Source organism: Leptosomus discolor, chromosome 3 (genome assembly GCF_034619465.1).
Source record: "Leptosomus discolor isolate bLepDis1 chromosome 3, bLepDis1.hap2, whole genome shotgun sequence".
Lineage (NCBI taxonomy): Eukaryota > Metazoa > Chordata > Aves > Leptosomiformes > Leptosomidae > Leptosomus > Leptosomus discolor.
Genome location: NC_141393.1, coordinates 6,546,874 through 6,564,288, shown reverse-complemented (window position 1 = coordinate 6,564,288; position 17,415 = coordinate 6,546,874). Strand labels below are relative to the sequence as shown.

At 44.1% G+C, this 17,415-nt stretch overlaps 1 protein-coding gene across 3 annotated transcripts in view; it reads left to right on the top strand.

The window, feature by feature from the left end:
• RTN1 (reticulon 1) overlaps positions 1–16,388 on the top strand; it is a 120,954-nt gene extending 104,566 nt beyond the window's left edge. For 2 of the 3 annotated variants that reach the window (XM_086462772.1, XM_086462771.1), the window contains exons 4-9: positions 11,813–12,020; positions 13,167–13,305; positions 14,201–14,270; positions 14,649–14,695; positions 14,786–14,844; positions 16,346–16,388. In XM_086462772.1, coding sequence (XP_086318898.1) covers positions 11,813–12,020; positions 13,167–13,305; positions 14,201–14,270; positions 14,649–14,695; positions 14,786–14,844; positions 16,346–16,388 — 566 coding nt within the window. Of the gene's footprint in view, positions 1–72; positions 134–11,812; positions 12,021–13,166; positions 13,306–14,200; positions 14,271–14,648; positions 14,696–14,785; positions 14,845–16,345 lie in introns of those variants that run through there. The other variant, XM_009950954.2, reaches the window with a different exon arrangement.
• The last annotated feature ends 1,027 nt before the right edge of the window (positions 16,389–17,415 follow it).

The window sequence follows — 17,415 nt, the reverse complement described above, 5'->3', positions numbered from 1 at the left end:
CATGCTCGGGAATGCCTGACTGGTAACGCAGTGCCTCCGACGAAAGGACCGGCAATTCCTCAGCTCTCCGAGATGCAAGCCAGTGCCGATTCCACCAAGATGGACTGTCTTTGGAGCAACTGGAAATGTCAGGGTATTATATCTATTCTAGTGTTGCATGCTAGAAGGACTGCATGTCAGAGGAGGCAAAGGCAGGATCCATCCATTTTTGCATTGTTCACCTGTGGGCCTTTGCATGCTGTTTTCTCTCCCTCCCCGTGAAGCTTTTCTTTAGGGGTAATTTAAGAAAGAAAGATAAAAAGCCCTTAATTCTGTTCTTTGAATGTATTTCTCCCGTCTCCAGCTGTCTCACCCTGAAAGCATCCAGGATACAGGACCTTCCTTCCCACCTTGCAGCTTATTCCCAAAGCATCCGCCCTTGCTGTTAGTGGTGTCATTTCTCATCCCTGACTCTCTCCGTCGGGCTGCCGCTGGCATGATTTCATACCTTTCGGGCTTTAGGAAAGCCGGGTGACGGTGAATTTGTGCCTGTTCGGGCTCGCGAGGGTTCGAGGCGGTTGCGTTGGGCGCTTCAGTGCATCCTGCCCACGGACACACCCATAGCGAGGGCTTAGCCTAGCGTCGACACAAAGAAAACGCAGCTTCGGCAAGAAGTGCGATAGCACCGAGGCGGCCGCGGCATTGCCACCCACTTTGTACTTTGCTGTAGGATTGCTTTAAAAAAAAAAAAAAAAAAAAAAATTAATCCTTTCGTTGTGCTTTCGAACACTCCGCTGAGCCGTTTCGGGGCAAAATATTGCATTGATGTTGTCTTGCTGCTGAGCAGGCGAGGGGAACAATAGCATCTCCCATTTGGGCTTATTTTCAGCTTATTTTGAGCGGGTCGGTGTCTGCGCTGGGTGGGGCTGGCTACCTTCCCGGGTGCCTCGGACAGCTTTTCAGCCATTTTTAGTCAGCTTCACACTTCCCAGCCAGCATCCAGCCTTTGTTTTGATAAAAGAGAGTCTCTGTGACGCTGCTCGGTGGGCAGATTAGAGGGAGAAAAGCTAGCGGCTGATCCTGCCGGGCAGGCTGCTCTCTGCTTTGGGCAGGCTTTGTTTGAATGTGTTTTTTAATTTTAAGGTGCATGTTTATGCTGAATAGACAGTACATGGTGTTGATGCTCACAACAGGGTCCCTGGGAGAGAGATTACTCTATAGCATCATCTCCTTAAAGGGTCCAGGATGCTTGCGGACATAGTTTCGTAAACACAGCTCAGTGTAACAGAAGCCAGAAAACCTTCCTAAAGTGTTTTTTGGGGAGGGGAGGACAGGGGGAGATCTTTCAGACAGACACTTGTCTCTAGGGAGCTTGATATTTTTGCGTTGTGAATTCAGCATCTAATCGTATTTACGGTCTGAGGGGTTTTTTTAAGGAAGATGAGTAGCTGGAAAGTAAACAGATGCACCTGTTAAATGCCAGCTTCCAGCAGCTCAGGCTTCCCATACCTCAATAAAGGGCTTTCTATAGGATTGCGTGATTCGTTAAGCTTATATGGGAGAGCCAGAACCAAACTTCAGGGTCTTTTCATCTGAGATTTGCAGATAAACTTCCTTGTTAGGTGGGGTTTGGGGTTTTTGTTTGTTTTGTCCCCAAAAAGGCTCAATATTTTGCTGATCCTTATAAAAACATTAATTTGCTGAGTCAGATTGCTGAACCACCTGTATTTAGAGGCAAACTAAATATTTACCCTCTTTATCAGAAAAAATAATATTTATTCATAAATTTTAAAAGGAGGAAATAACAAAGGGCATGCTGCTGTTGTGTAATTAATAATTAATAATAATAGTGAGCTTTTTCTTCTTCTGTGCTCTCCTTTTTGAAATGAAGAGGTAGATTTGCTGAAAATTAAATGACACAATAAATCCCATGCTGATTTGAAAAAAAACCCCAGATCTGAAAAAAATCAACGCAGCTGAAATAAATCACTTGCCTCACTTCCACATCATTTGCATATCTTTTTCTTTTTCTTGGGTGGAGCTTTATGATTCAAAAATGATCCTGCAGAAAACATGAAACAGTCGTAGAATATTATTTCTGTCGGCAAAATTCTTTGATCAATCCCAGATAAAATAGAAGGAATTTAAATTTCAGAAGAATGAAGACGAAAGACTTGATAGGTTGATTCTTTTAATATCTATTATTCATACAGTCTCTGTCTCAACCCAGAATATCAGTTTCATGCAAACCTGGAGTTGCATAATTTTGCCAACTACATTATCAATGGAATTATGGTTTGTCTCTGAAAACTCTGGAATGTGTCTGTGAACATCACAGATGCAGACGCAAACCTTGGTAAATACAGAGCATATTTTTACTGAAATTATGGAAAAACAACGTTGAGGTTAACGTAAGTTTTAATTAATAAACAGTCAAGCCTGCAACTAGCTGTATCATTAGTTTGCCCTTATAGTACTTGTAATTGGTGTAAAATTGGGTGGGGATCTTGAGAAGCTGCAGGGACAATTGGTGAAGCTTTGGCTTTGCCCCACTAAATCAACATACTGTTACTTTCCTTGTAATGAAGCAATTGATGCTGCTACATGCCTTTAGAAATATTGCAATGTGTTCTACCTGCCCATCCTGCAGGTACAGCATGATTATGTCAATGGTAGATCATGATACAGCCCCTCGGGGGAGCAGGAGAGCAATTCACCCCTCCTGGGCACGTGCTTCATTCAAAATATTATCATAGGCGGCTTTGGGGAATTGCAGCTGGCTTCCACACCCAGGTCATCTTTCGCACTGGAAGGCGATGCATTTGAAGTGGGCAGGGATGGAGCCCTGTGTAATGCAAGGATGTGTGGAGAAACATCTCTGACTGGGCACGCTGGTTGATGTCGGCCTTCGTGTAACAGCCTGTGGCAAGTGGCAGCCACGTGATGCATGACAGTGCGCGTGTGCCTCCAGGTTCAGGTGGTGGAGCAGGCCTCTGTACCTGCTCCAGGGACTTGGCCCAGCTTGGCAGGCCTCATCTCCACACCTTGCTGGTTTCTCTGGATTAGGAAGGTCTTTGCACCCCAATTTGGTGGAGCTATTTGATGTCAGTACACTTGTCCCCATGAATATTTCCTCTTCCACTGTTTCTTCTGTTTGCCAGCTCTTGGATGGTCATAAGTGACACGCTTGTTCCTGCAGCTGCAACCTCCTGCAAGGCTTATTAAAAAAGAAAATCTGAAAGATCCAGAGAAAAAGGCCTTGGAACAGTTCATAGAAATGATCCTAAATAATATCCATGTCATAAGAATAACTTACTGTGGAAAAGGATGCAGACTTCATCAAATCCATCTAGCTGACATAATTTCTCTGGGACTGGAGTTACTGAATAGCATTTTCTTGGCAGGTGTTTCCAGAGGACCCGATTCCTTGCTTACTTGATGTATCAGTTGGTTTCCAAAGAGTGCTGAGAAGCTGCACCAACTATTCATGGCAACATTCCCCACTTTAAGACTGATAAAGAAAGAAGTTCAGTGGCAATAATAGGGTTGCATGTTATTAATCTATAACCTTATTGACAGTTCCGAAGTCTGTCTAACTACAGCTATTATCATGAGAACATAACTCAGCCAGTTCGTACTTTCAGTGCTTTCCTGAAAATATTGTGGGCTGAACTCTCAGCTGCGATCTACTTGTCTTGCTCAAGTGAGCTGTCCCTCTTTTCAGCAGCTAGAGATGTGTCCTGGTAGTTTGTTCTTGTATTGGACCTTAGTAGAGCTAAAATCTTGGAACCTAATCATCATCTGGTGTAACCAATTTAGCTAATAGTTTCACAAAACTACAGTTACGGGCAATTGGCTTCCTAATTTCACAGTTGATTTATGGTGAAATTTGAATGGAATTTGCCAAGATTCTTTTCCACTTTCAGATTTACTTTTGGGCTTTTTGTTGCTGCTTCCTCAAGCACATTCCTGCTGAGGGCAATATGACTGCAAGATCAAGAGCTTAAAGTTAGAGGACAAACTCTCTTAGATGAGCTTCACACTTCCAGCCATCCCAGCAAACACCTTGACCTAGGTGGTATCAAAAGATCAGTGAGATTTCAATAGCTCTGCCAAAATGTGCTTTACACACTTGCTATGCCGTGTCAGAACGTAACTTTTTTTCTTTTCTTTTAAGAATAGATGGAGAATATTCTTTCATTGCCAGAACAAGGAGAAAATTCCCTGAAAATTTGTTTGAAGGTATTCCCTCATGAGTAATTTAAAGTCTAGAAAGAAGGTGATGACAGGGCAATAGCTGAAGTCAACATCGGAGGACTGCTTTTACTTTCATTAGGTCTCTGAAGTGAGCTTTAGTAAGGCTTTTTTGATATCAGAAAGGATACTCTCTCCAGGTCATATTTAGTTCTCATGGATAACATAGGTCTGAGCCATTAATTTGGAAAATCTGCAGATTTTCAAATGTTTGTATAGAGTTAGAAACGGTTCAGGTCTGTTATTTTTGTCCAGGAGCAACTCAGGATAATCTTAACATTTGCACAGCATTATGTGCATTCAGGGACTCTGCTTGGTCTCCATGGTCTCCTGGGTTTCTGCTTACTGACAGTGAGAGCAATAACATCCTCCATAGAAACTGGTCAAAGCAAGTAGTGATATGGTTTCATGACGGGGAGCCTTTCTCCTGACGCTATGTTAAATCCTGGTCTTAAAATAATAATGAAAATGATCATGTGAAAATGATAATAGTGAAAACAAAATCAAGAACAACAACAATAATAAACAACAACAATACTACAATAGACTTGTGTGCGGTGTGGTCATAGGGCTGATTTTTTTATTGCCAGTCCTCTTCTGTCTACTCAAGCCCACTGTGGTGCCTCACATAAGGCAATCAATCAATCTTTTTTTGCTCATATCTTGATCTTGCAGATGGAGTAGGATATGATGTGGAGGGCATCCTGTATGAAGACTTTCCTTTTCCCTGGTCCTGTTCCAGCTCCAGGTCTCCTCTCATCAGAGCTTGGGGACCAAGAATGTCTGAACTTTCAAGTTGAGTCTTGGGGCAGGTGGATGATAAAGATGTAAAACGGAACTGAGGACAGGAAGTTTAATGGACAAAACGTGTACAAGAGATAGAAGAAGTATGTAGAGATCCTTCAAGGCTAGAGATAAAGAATAAAGAGATATGCCTCGTGAAACAGCACAGATACTCTGTCTTGGCTCTGCTGTTAATCACAGCAGTCTCCTGAAGGCACCAGACTGCTCATTAAATGGTGCATCCGTCTGTATTACATTTGAATCAGATCTACTGTGGGGAGGGGAGCAATGACCACATTGGATCCTTCATGGGTGAGAACAGGGAAAGCCTGGTCCTGCAGCCCGTGGTTAAAGCTGCAAACTGTAATTTCTTTGACTGTGAGCAACACTTACTTCTAGTCAGAGACTTACAGCTTTGTTACGTTTGTTGTCAAATATTGTTGCAACACTGCTGTAAACAAGATTGCCCTTCTTAAATTATGTTTCCTGGTCTTTTTCCTTCCAGTAGGTCTGAGAAATGCCTTATGAAGTCATTTATATTTATGAAGTCCTAATATTACACTGTATACAGGATTAAAGGCTGTGTGTAGACAGATTTTTCTCACTTCTCATTAATACTAATATTACATAGGGAATGAAGCTGTTCAACCTATTGATTTTACCTCCTAAGGAGTCCCAATGGGACCTCCATTGTGGGGAGGGCAGCTTAATCACATCCAAGGGTGTTATTAGTATGCTGAAGAGCATATAACCTTGTATTTGATAATCAGTGCTCATGGGCCTCATTTGAAGGTTGGATACAAGGAGTTTGCACACACTTTTCTAGTAACTTCCATGTAGATGCTGCTTGGTGCATGTTCATTTTTCATATGGTCGTTGCAGTAGAGGAAAAACTTGCAAAGTCAGGAGAGAACAGGGGTTTCCAAGTGAAGGGAGGGAGAAGCTGGGGAAGATATTATTTGTCCAGTTGGTGCTCAGTTGTTCTTCATTAATTTTCATCTTAAAATGCTTTCTTTGAGACATGGAATGGAAAGATTCCAGTTTCTCTTACAAAACTATTTTTCAAAACCATAATCATGCAGGAGTCTGAAGGTCTGAGGACATTTTAGCTACAAGTTGGTTTGAATTCTCTGTTCTCCCTCTGGGATCTCCACTCAGGAGCCTTGGGCTGCAGCTGCCCCACACCACGGTGCTTCTAGGGACCACATAAGTCACCAGAGCCCAGTCCTCATGTTTCTACCAGGTCCTGAGGAGAATGGAGTCAGGAGCATCACCACTTAGTCCACCTCAGCCATCTCAAGTGGTTGACCCTTTGCCTCCAGCACTGCTCTTTTCAGCCCCCAGGTCTGTCTTCTGGTTTTTTTGATGACAAATATTGAGGAGCAGAAATATTTTCTCCTAAAAGCTATGACAAGAACTGGGAGAGCTTTCAGGCACCATCTTCAGGACCAGTTCCTTGCTGCTGGAAGCATTGCATGCTGCTGCCGTTACTTATATTTGTGAGGTTGCTTTTAGCTTGCCTCATAAACATGGGTATTTACCAGCTCATATTAACAGGTGGTTGCTTGTATCATTCAGTTTACCTTTCTGCATCGTTAGTCTGGGGGTTGGCCCCAAATGGAGGACTTAGGCTAGTTTAATGAGATCAAGTTATACCATGAAGTATAGCTGATTTGACACCCTTGAAACTTTTTCTTTCAAATAAAAGGCTACTTGAGTAACATTTTACAAGTCCTGTTGTTAGTTAAAGAGCTGTCAGGCAACACTTTCAGATAAATAGCTCATGAGACATGCTTCTGCAGAAAAATTCTTCAAAGGCATTTGCGGTGACCTGCAGCGCTGCTGTCTTAGAGATGGCTGGCAAGTCCTCCTCAATAAATACAAATACTTTTGAGTCTGAGGCAGTTCTGACAAAACCCAGAGCCCTTTTATGCCTCTACAAATGAACCGGAGCTCTGTTGTGTTGCACTGGAAAGAGTGCAAAGTGACCGACGCTGCTTCTCTCCTTCTAGGAGGCTAACGAGAGATCACGGAAAGCTACAACTGAACAGCTTCTGCATGTTAATGGGCATGGTCAGGGCTTGAGAGTTGGGATTTTCAAAACAGAATGAACACAGACCTCGGTGAAGCCGAGGCTGATTTCAAAGGCCTGTTTTCCAAAACCCTGTTTGCAAATCCTAGCTGCAAACCTCAGGTGGTCTGAAGCTGGCATTTTGACTCTCAGAAGTGTATCTTGCTTAGCCAGGCAGATTGACCCGCTGTCCAATTGCATGCACATCACATATCAACAGGCTCACGTGGCACCAGCCTCCTGCTTCATGCATATTCAGTGTGCATGGCTCAGAACCATGCCATTGTAGTCGGGTCTGGGCAGTGCCGTGCACGCATACACACACACACGCTGTCTGCAACACACCCAGAGCTTGCAGGACTCTTCACCACACTAGGACCTTTTATTTTTTCTCTACAGATTGCCCGAAACACTTAATTATTACGTCATTAACTCATGCTGTGAGGGATCCCCTCTCCTTTAATTTATCTGGGGAACGCCGTACCTACATAAGAGTTGGACTCGAAGCCTGTCTCAGCCTGGCTGAGTTTGGGGCCAGCGCGTGCTGGCATGTGGCTCTGTAGAGAGGTGTGTGTGTGAAGGTGTGCAGCTCCAGCTCAGCTCCCAGCCCTGCCATCCTCATACTCACTGTGTCCCCACGTGCTGGGGAGGCTGGTCTGAGCCTGGGTGGTCATCCCTTCAGCATGCGAAGGAAGGGGCAAAGGCATGAACAGGTAGCTACCTTCATCAAAGACCAGGCCACCATTTATGTTTTGTGACCTGTTGAAGGACAGTAAGCCCATGGGGTCAGAAAGGGTTTGAGGGAGTTGTCTGCTATCGGGATCAGTTTTATATGAAGTTAGGATGAGATGAAACTCAAAGCAGACGTATAAGTGTGGTAGACAACCTCATTTTTCATTTTCGTTCCCATACAGAATTAAAAAAAGGATGTGAAGCGGATTGACGTACCCAGTTCTGGGTTCACCTGGTGGCAAAGGAGCAAATTTCTCATTCCTTTGCCCCTTGGTGACAGGTACTTTTGCTCTGGTGTAAACGGTTACAGGAGAAAATCGCACCCTGACGAAGCCAGACAAAGGATCTCAGTTAGGGGATTCTGCACCCAGTGCGCCTTTGCTGGCTTTTTGGGGAGATTTGTTTATGTAAGGAAATGCAGGAGGAAAGTATGTTTCACCATCCTCTCATCTTTACTGAGAGGGTGGTCAAACACTGGAACAGACTTCCTAGAGAGGTGGTTGATGCCCCAAGCCTGTCAGTGTTGAAGAGGCATTTGGACGGTGCCCTTAACAACATGCTTTAAGTTTTTGTCAGCCCTGAACTGGTCAGGCAGTTGGACTAGATGATTGTTGTAGGCCCCTTCCAACTGAAATAGTTCTGTTCTATTCTATTCTGTTCTGATAATGTGAAAAGCCTTTGAAGTGACTGAAGCTGCAACTACAGGAGCAAACATGGATCTGACAAGTAGCTCAGGTGTTTTCAGCAGCATCTAAATTCCAGGGGAACTGATACAGCTCGAAGACCTGAAGCCCATCGTCAGGTATTTGCTTCCTCCAGGGAAGCCCACAGACCATGGCTGAACCCCACAAGTCTCCACGGAGTTCTAGCTCTGGACTTGTCCCCCTTCCCTGCCCATGGAGCCATGAGGTTCACATCCCTCCTGCACCGCGTTTTGCAAGGCAGTTTGCCTCACCCCCTTCTCCCTGGGAAGAGAGAGGAGGAGGAGGAATGACTGCAGGAACAGTAAATCCTGCCTGAAGAGCTGGACATGGCAGCAGTGCAGCATCTCCCTGTCCCTGCGAGGTAGACAAGGAGAAGGCAGATTTGGTTTCTGCCCTTGAAAAGCCTAACTGACGTACTGGAGGCTGGGGGGGGGGCTGTATTCCTGGGCTGGACCCCAGCACTGGAACAGCTGGGTAAAAATCATTCAGCTCGTATCTCCCTCCTCTGTGCTGAGACTTTCCACCTAGCAGTTGGCACATATTTTTTCCGTGCACGTGGAAATATTTGCCTCAGGTCTAAAAGACACAGGATCCCTCTGTCCTAGGTCTCATTTGGCTGGTGAAAGAGGCCAGCTGCCTTTCCATCTCCTCTGTCACGCATGCACATAGCCCCAGGACTGTGTCATCTGGCCTCTGTCCATCTTGCTCTGAGTTGTGGCAAGTCTTTCCTTACCTGACACAGCTTAGTAAATATCCCAGTCATTTCATGGCAGAAAGGGGCAAGTTTTAGGGTATACACACATCTGGTCAAGTCTGTCTTGAGTCATTCAGCATCTTCCTTGTGGAGGGGAATGAGAAAATGCAGTTTGACCTCTCTCTGCGTGAGAATACAGCCCACTTCCAGTTTGCAGGAATACAAGATGGGAGATCCTCGAAAGGGAGCAAGAGGGCTCAGTTCCTCATAGAGTCATAGAATGTATTGGGCTGGAAGGGACGCTCAAAGGTCATCTGGTCCAACCCCCCTGCAGTGAGCAGGGAAATTTTGGGTCTTATCATTAACTGGAATTGACTCAGGGAACTCTACTGCAGTGGGCTTTCGTATTTTTTGGCTCAGCTCTTATTTGTTTGCCTGTCTACTGCCTGCATCCCAGGCAGTGTTTTCCCCTGGTGCTTGGCCTTCTTTTCTCATCAGGAGATGATGTTTCATGTACAGCATCCTGAGGTAGCTCACCTGTGCTCATTTCGTTTAATGTGAAGATACTGTGTGATATAAAATGTAACTATCTCAGGAAGTGAGATTTGTACAAATTTCCAATACTGTACTCTGACAGGGGAAATTTTAAGTACAAAAATGATCAGGCTGTGGATAATATCTCCTGTCCAAATGCTCGGCCATGAAAGCACACCAGTTGCTGTGCTGCGCTGCAGAATGTTGCAGTGCCTTGACTGAAAAAGAGTATGAAAAATGATAAAAACTACACACATGTATTCTGGATGCCATTTTATGAGGATGGTTTGCGAGTTGCATACTCCAGCACCTCAGCACCGTAAGCAATTTGTGGAGCTCCAGCTGCCTGCATCAGTGCAGCTGGGTCTGCTGCTAACCCCTCTGATACAGGTGCATGTTCTGACTATGCTGTAACTGCATTTTTGAGCATTCCCTAGTCCATGGCCCTGGGTTTCTGCAGGAAGGGGACCTGGGCATATATCTGGAAAGACTCTGGCCTGGTCCCTGATTTGTAAAGTCAGCACCTAGGACTCCAGCACATGCCACCAAGGTCCCCTGTCCCTTGACTTCCATGCAGCCCATAGACCTAGTCCTGTGTGCTCATGACCACAGCTCCAGGGCTGAATGCTGGTACTTAAAAATATGAAAGAGTTATTATATTTTGTATATTCATGGGGAATATTGTAGGACATGAATGTTGCATGAAGAAAGAAGCGCTCAGTAATACCAGAGCAATTTTTGCATTCGAGCCCATCACTTTGAAAAGCAATGCTAATATGCGTAATAGTAATGAGTAACATAGCTCATTGACTCAAGGCAAACATGCCCTGGTGACTCACAATTTTTGGAGATTAGATAATAAGAACTACTGGGCTGGATTAATTTTGTTTCTTTTTGTATTTGGGAAATTTTTTTTGACAGATTGTGGTTTTCCTGAATTTACTCTTTGTTCAGAATGATTTGACAAGTGGCATCTATGAAATCTGTTTGGCTGGTGGTGTGTTCAAGCTGTTCACGAGGACTTGTGCAGTGTGTGAAATTAAAGCTGTTTTGTTTAGATTGTCATGAGCATTTTCTTTGGCTGACTGAAGAGTCCTTTCAGAAGCAGGTTATTGGTGTAAAGAAATTAAATTCACCTTTGTGGACTGGATATTCAGCAATTGTTTCATAAAAGTTTGCTTTTGTAGTGGCTATTCCTGATGGCAAGACTTTTCGCTGGAAGGTATGGAATAAACTGTGCAAACTGGGTGAAAAACACTGGCAAAATTAACTGGTTTAAAAATGCAAAAATATATTGGTTGAAAATGTTTTTATGCACTTGCTTTGTTCTAACTAAGACCTCCCGTGGATCTAGACAAGGAAAGTTACCTAAGAAGCAGAAAGTCCTTTTTCTTAATGTTTCTGAGGTGGTTGGATTTGCAGGAGCAAAAGGAATTTATTCTGTATTTTAAGATCCTATCTGAAAAATGGTTTCCTACCTACGTAATTATTAAACAGTAGTAAAACCAGAGGTCTTCCTTTCTCAAAATCTAGGAAATAACAAGATCATATTGTCAAGACTTTGAATGCCAAAGTGGTTTATTGTGGCTAACCTCAAACTTTCTCATTGGTTTATCAATAACCAAAACTTGAAAATGCTTTGATCAAGCATTTGGCAAAAAACGTATTTAAAAATCCAGTTTCCAGAGTATCTCAATGTAAGTTAGGGTAAAGACATCCATACAACCCTAGCAACAACACAAGCCCCAGCTTGCATTTGCCTTGCTGCTGCAAGACACTCACCATGCTGCAGTTGGAGACACTCATCCATCTTATCTAATCCAGACACAGACTCACGAAATACAAGGATTTCGAGTAGGTGACCAGTTGTCATTTCCTCAGCGCGTCGCTGAAGTCACTTCCCTGCTTCTGTTGAGGACTTTCTGTTGATGCTGATGGAAGCAGGAACGTCGCTTCTCCCTTTACCCTCCCACGAGGACCCTGAGCATCGCAATGGCAGTGGTGGTGATCCTCGATGTCCTTCCAGCTCCTGGCTTTAACATGTTGGTCTTCTCTCCTCAGCTATCGACCTGTTGTACTGGCGTGACATCAAGCAGACAGGAATCGTGTTTGGCAGCCTCCTGTTGCTGCTCTTCTCCCTGACCCAGTTCAGCGTCGTCAGCGTCGTGGCCTACCTGGCCCTCGCCGGCCTCTCGGCCACCATTAGCTTCAGAATCTACAAATCGGTCCTACAGGCTGTGCAGAAGACGGATGAGGGCCACCCCTTCAAGTGAGTGCTTTGCAGTCATGGCCAGGGGCCGTTTGTCTTGCAAAGGATCCACTCCCAGTGGCAATTCATGTTCTTTAGCTGCTGCTTTTATGCTGAATAAAGTACTTTCTTGCTCCTAAAATCGGAAAAATTATTTTCTATTGTCCAGTGTCTCAAGAGTTGTAAGGCTGCATTGGCTCAGATGCTGGGGGGAAAAAAAAGAAAACACAACAGAAAAGTCATTGTCCTCTGAGACATGGGAATTGTTTTACTGAAATTCAAAAGATCCAGAACATTTTAAGCAAAAAAGAGCTTCATTAGAACTAATGATAACACAGTATCTCTGCAAGCAGGAAGAGTATTGTTTCTGGGCACATTCTTTTGGGCATAAAGGGAAACATGTTTATTTTTCTCCAGCACTGCTTGGCTGTGATGTGGCAGTCCATTACCCTAGGTGATGGTGCCAGTGCCGGTGCTGGTGCCCTCTCCACCATCTGCAGGGTCTGGGTGGTTTGCTCCAGGACAGTAGTGATCCTTTCTCCTCTGCTGTGCCAACAAGTCGGTAAACCAGGTCATGGAACCGGTCTGGTTTGCAAACACATATGCTGAAAAAAAGTCTTGTTGGGGTGCTGCTCCTTCTGTTTCCCTTGGATTGGTTCTGAGATGTGCCTCACAACATGGGCATAGCTCAGAGGAGGTGCAGGGCAGGCAGAAGGATGGAGGAGGGAGAAGGGGGAACTGCTGCTGAAGGTGACACATGGCCAGACATCAGCTTTTGTTCCTCCAGAGCCTGCCAGCTGGAAGAGTTGTCCTCTTCTGTGGCAGCAGTGTTGCACAGAAATTTGGGGAGAAGCCCCTCCAGCTAGGATTTGCATCCCCCTTTGGGTGGAGTAAAGAGAGAGATCCCATCAAGACCAGGCTCTGCGCGGGGAACTGGCAAGGCTGGAGGCGAACAACCCCAGTGCAGTCCATAATTGCCCAGGGAGATGGGTCATGGAAGGTGAAGACAGTGCGTGCTGGTGGCTCTGTGCCTGCAGGAAGGGGGACACGTTGCTCCAGCGTAAGGAAACGAGGCCTGGGGAGGAGGGAGTGACTGGGTAGACAGGCAGGAGCGTGAACGGTAGGTGAACCTGCCTGGGTTTGTAACTGGACCTGTGTTTCTGGCAGAGCCTACTTGGAGATGGAAATGAATCTTTCACAGGACCAGCTTCAGAAATACACAGACTGTCTCCAGCTATACGTCAACAGCACAGTCAAAGAGCTGAGGAGACTCTTTCTCGTTCAGGACCTCGTGGATTCTTTAAAAGTAGGATTGCATTTAAATATTTTTAACCCCTCTCTAGAGGATCAATCTACATTTCAAAGTGCTGCTTCCCATGTTGACAGTGACGTCATCAAACCTAGTTCTGTGTAGCTCCAAATATAAAAGTTGCTCTTGTTTTTGATTTCCAAACCGCTTGCTTCCAGCAGTTTAGAGGTTTGGCAATCTGAATTTGAATTTATTGACACATAATACAGGAGTTCTAACAGTTGCAGGACCAGCTTAGCTCCACTGCAGTTCTAGAAACATCTCTGTGTTATGCTTTCTATGACTTTGCCACAAACTAGTATGTTCCCCGCTAATATCTTTATCAATCTGGATTTCCTCGAATGGTGGCATTTCCTGCTGTGGAGGAAAGTCTTTCCCTCCCTGCTGAGATAATTTTTTATTTTCAGCCTTACACCCAAGCAGATGTTCTTCAAAGCAAAGGGAAGATCATTAAGAGGGCAGAGATGGGTTAGGCTCCTAAATTACCAACGATTTTTAGAAAAATGTACCCATCTCGCAGCCTCAAGAGTTTTCAGTCACTGCGATTATTACTGTGAGGCTGTGATTAACCTGTGTGGGATGACCCCTGCCATCATCAAAACGGGATGCAGAAATCTGCCTATGCTGTCCGTAATGCAGAGTCCTAAATGCACGTAGTTAAGCCCTAAATATACATGAAAGCTCAGCTAAGAGGGCGAGAAGCAGTGAACAGCAGAATGGAGAATGGGGTTTATACACCCAGAAAAAGTACCTAGTTCCTAATGTGCCTTACTTAACAACTCCCCTTACACATTAAAAAAGGCTAACGTGCTATTATGTTAGCTAGTTAAGTGAACTAATTTCTTTCTTACACTGACACTGGAAGTGATGTAATGATCCATCTTTAATTTAGTTTGCAGTACTAATGTGGCTGCTGACTTATGTGGGAGCCCTCTTCAATGGCCTGACTCTTCTGATAATGGGTAAAAATCAACATTTCTTTTGAAATCTGTTTTTATCTTTAACTCTCGTGATTTCTACTTAGACAAAACAGCCTATCCTCATTGTGCCTTCCCCGCAGTTAAACCATCAACTTTTATTTCCCTTTATATATTCATTATTCCCATTACATTGTCCCTCCTGCTAGAACTGATTTGTGTTTCATGGTTTTGCAGCTACTGGTCCCAGAGCAATGGGAAATTCCATATTTGGGAGGTTTGAGCAAAGTTCATTTTTAATACAAAGATCCCTCGTGGATCAGCTGACCAAGTGGCATGATACGTGTTTGCCACCAAAGTAGGTCTCTTCTCTGGAGGAATCTGATCTGCAGGAATGTAACAGTGTGCTCTTTCTCTCCTCAGCTGTGGTGTCTATGTTTACTCTCCCCGTTGTATATGACAAGTACCAGGTAGGTCTGTCCGCATGGTGTTTTTCGGGTGTCTGGGTGGTTCTGCCTTGTTGATGCCTGGTTGACATGGTCTCCTTTTGCTCTTTGCAGGCACAGATTGATCAATACTTGGGACTTGTGCGGACCCACATAAACACTGTTGTGGCAAAGTGAGTTCAGCAGCAGACTTGACCAGAAGTCTGGCTCTGAGGTTGTGCTGCGCTGGGGGTGCCTAAGAGCTGGGTGGTCCTGGGGACAACACACTCTGTAAATGATGTCCTCCCCAGATCCTGGCATGTAAGAGACTGCAGGAGGGCAGATCCCTGGAGGAACACGGGTCTTCTCAGCTGAATGTAGACTAAGCGCTGTGATCCTACATCCTTCTCTCCCCTCTCCTGCCCTTTGGGGCAGCTGTGGACAGAGCAGCCCAAACAGGGACTGACGTCCATACTTTTACCTGGTCAAAACAGGAAGCAATGTGTTAAATCCCTTCCCCACAGACCACTCCAAGACTGGGGTTTTGCATTCAGGGTCTCTGGCCTTTAGAGTTAATAATACTGTTAATGAACAAAGTGGGAATGAGAACACTACGATGTTACTGAAAGAAAATGCCTGGAAGCACCATGATCTTGAGTGTTTGAAACCACCATGGAACGGGCAGAACATATGGATGAAATTCTTTATGCAGTCTGCTCTAGTTCCTAATGCGTTGCCTGTATCAAAAGCTTTTGTGGGATCCCTAAGGGCACAGTGAGGGTCTCAAAATTTGAGAATTACTGAAGCAGGATGGCTGGTCTGCAAGGTAGATCCATACATCTCAGTAGTTTGTATCCCTGGCTTTGCAAATGTTGGCCAAATAACAGGTATCCAATGGAAGGCTGCAAAACAATGAGGTACAGAGAGCAAGTGACCCGTGAGGAGATGCTGAGGAGATTGGGCTTGTTTAGCCTGGCAATGAAGGGGCGAAGGAGTGATTTCATAGCCGCCTATAAGTACTTGATGGGAAATTACAAGATGATAGAGCCAAACTGTTCTCAATAGTGGCAGATATTGTAACAAGGAGCAACGATATATATCCAGCTTAGGAGGTTGGTGTCGGACATTAGGAGAAACTTTTTCACTAGGAGATTAGGACAGCACTGGAACAGGCTACATAGGGAGGTGTCAGAACCTCCTTCCTTGGAGGTTTTCAAGATGCAGCAAGACAAAGCTGTGGCCAACCTTATTTAGCTTTGGCAATAGTCCTGCCTCACACAGGAAGTGGATTCAAAGAGTTCCAGGGTCCTTTCCAGCCAATTATTTCTGTGATTCTGCAAAACATTTTGCCTTGGGCAGGACTAAAAGTTTGTACTGAAAACTTTAAACTTCATTCCTGGCTTCCAACAGACAATAGACCATGGTAGAATAATGAAGTGGGGGAGAATATCACTGAGCGTATCCCATGGTTACATGAACCACCAAAACCTGGGCCATTTACAGCTAGGGGTTTGTAAGAACGCATCAATGGACATCACCTCTTTTTCTTATTAGACTCTAGTCCACATGTTGCAGCAACACACTGAATGCATGGAAGCTAGAGATGATGCCTGGATAAGACTCCAAGGGGGATCCACTGGAATGGAATTGCTGCCTCACCATATAACCCTTCTTTTTCTTCCTCTTTGTTTCTAGGATTCAAGCTAAAATCCCAGGTGCTAAGAGAAAGGCGGAGTAAAGCAGACATCAAGAATTCATTGACTACAGTAGCGAATAATGGGGAAATCTGGAGTGAAACAGCTCTGTTCTTACACTTTACAGCAAATTTATCGTTCTTTTTTTTCTCAACACCATAATCTTAGAAACATAAAACTCGGAAGCAGTGCTTTTCCCCTGCTGCTTCTGCACTTAGAATATTTGCAATCACTTGTGACAAGCACTAAAGTATAGTAAAGAGAAAAGTGTACTAGATGTGGTTTTTTGTGTTGCTTATAAAGTGCATGATGGTGAGAGCCTAAATAATATTGACCTTTTTATTTTATTTTTTTAGTGTTTTTCCTTCTTCTATTGGCATTGCTTCTATAACTTTTAATGTTACATGTGGCTAGGGGCTTTCCTGCTTAGCGCACTGATGCAATAGTTAAAATTGCTTCTACGTCACTGGGTTGCTGGTTGGATTCATCTTTATTAACTATATAGAATTGTAGACTGATGTTTTAGTGTTTTCCAGCACAAATAAAATAAACAGTAATCGGTACTTATGGTAATCAGTTTTGTAAAACTCAAAAAAATGAAAACAAAACCCAGTACTTTTGTCGTAAGGGATTGACAGGCTGATTTACATGTATGGTAACTGGAAAGTTCCAGCATGTTAAATTTATTACAATTTGTATTACATTCTCTGTAGTTCCTAATGGACTTAATTATGGACTCTGAATATTTGCACTTATGTACTTGATACCGAATGCAGAAATAAATGTTACTAAATGTAAAAAGTTCTCCCTCTTGTTGCCACTGGGATTACCTTGACATTTGCAAACTGGACACATACTGTGCAAGAAGCAGCATTTTCTCTCCCTCCGCTTGAGATCCACACACACTGTGCCCTTACAAAATGGTGCAGTCCAACAAGGTTGTCTGCAGTACATAGCTCATCTATCAGTTTCACATGAGTATGGCAATAAAAGAAGGATCCTAGCACATAGTTTGGGTTGGTTTTTTTTGGTGGTGGTGTTAGCCAGTAACAGGAACATGAATAAGTGTCT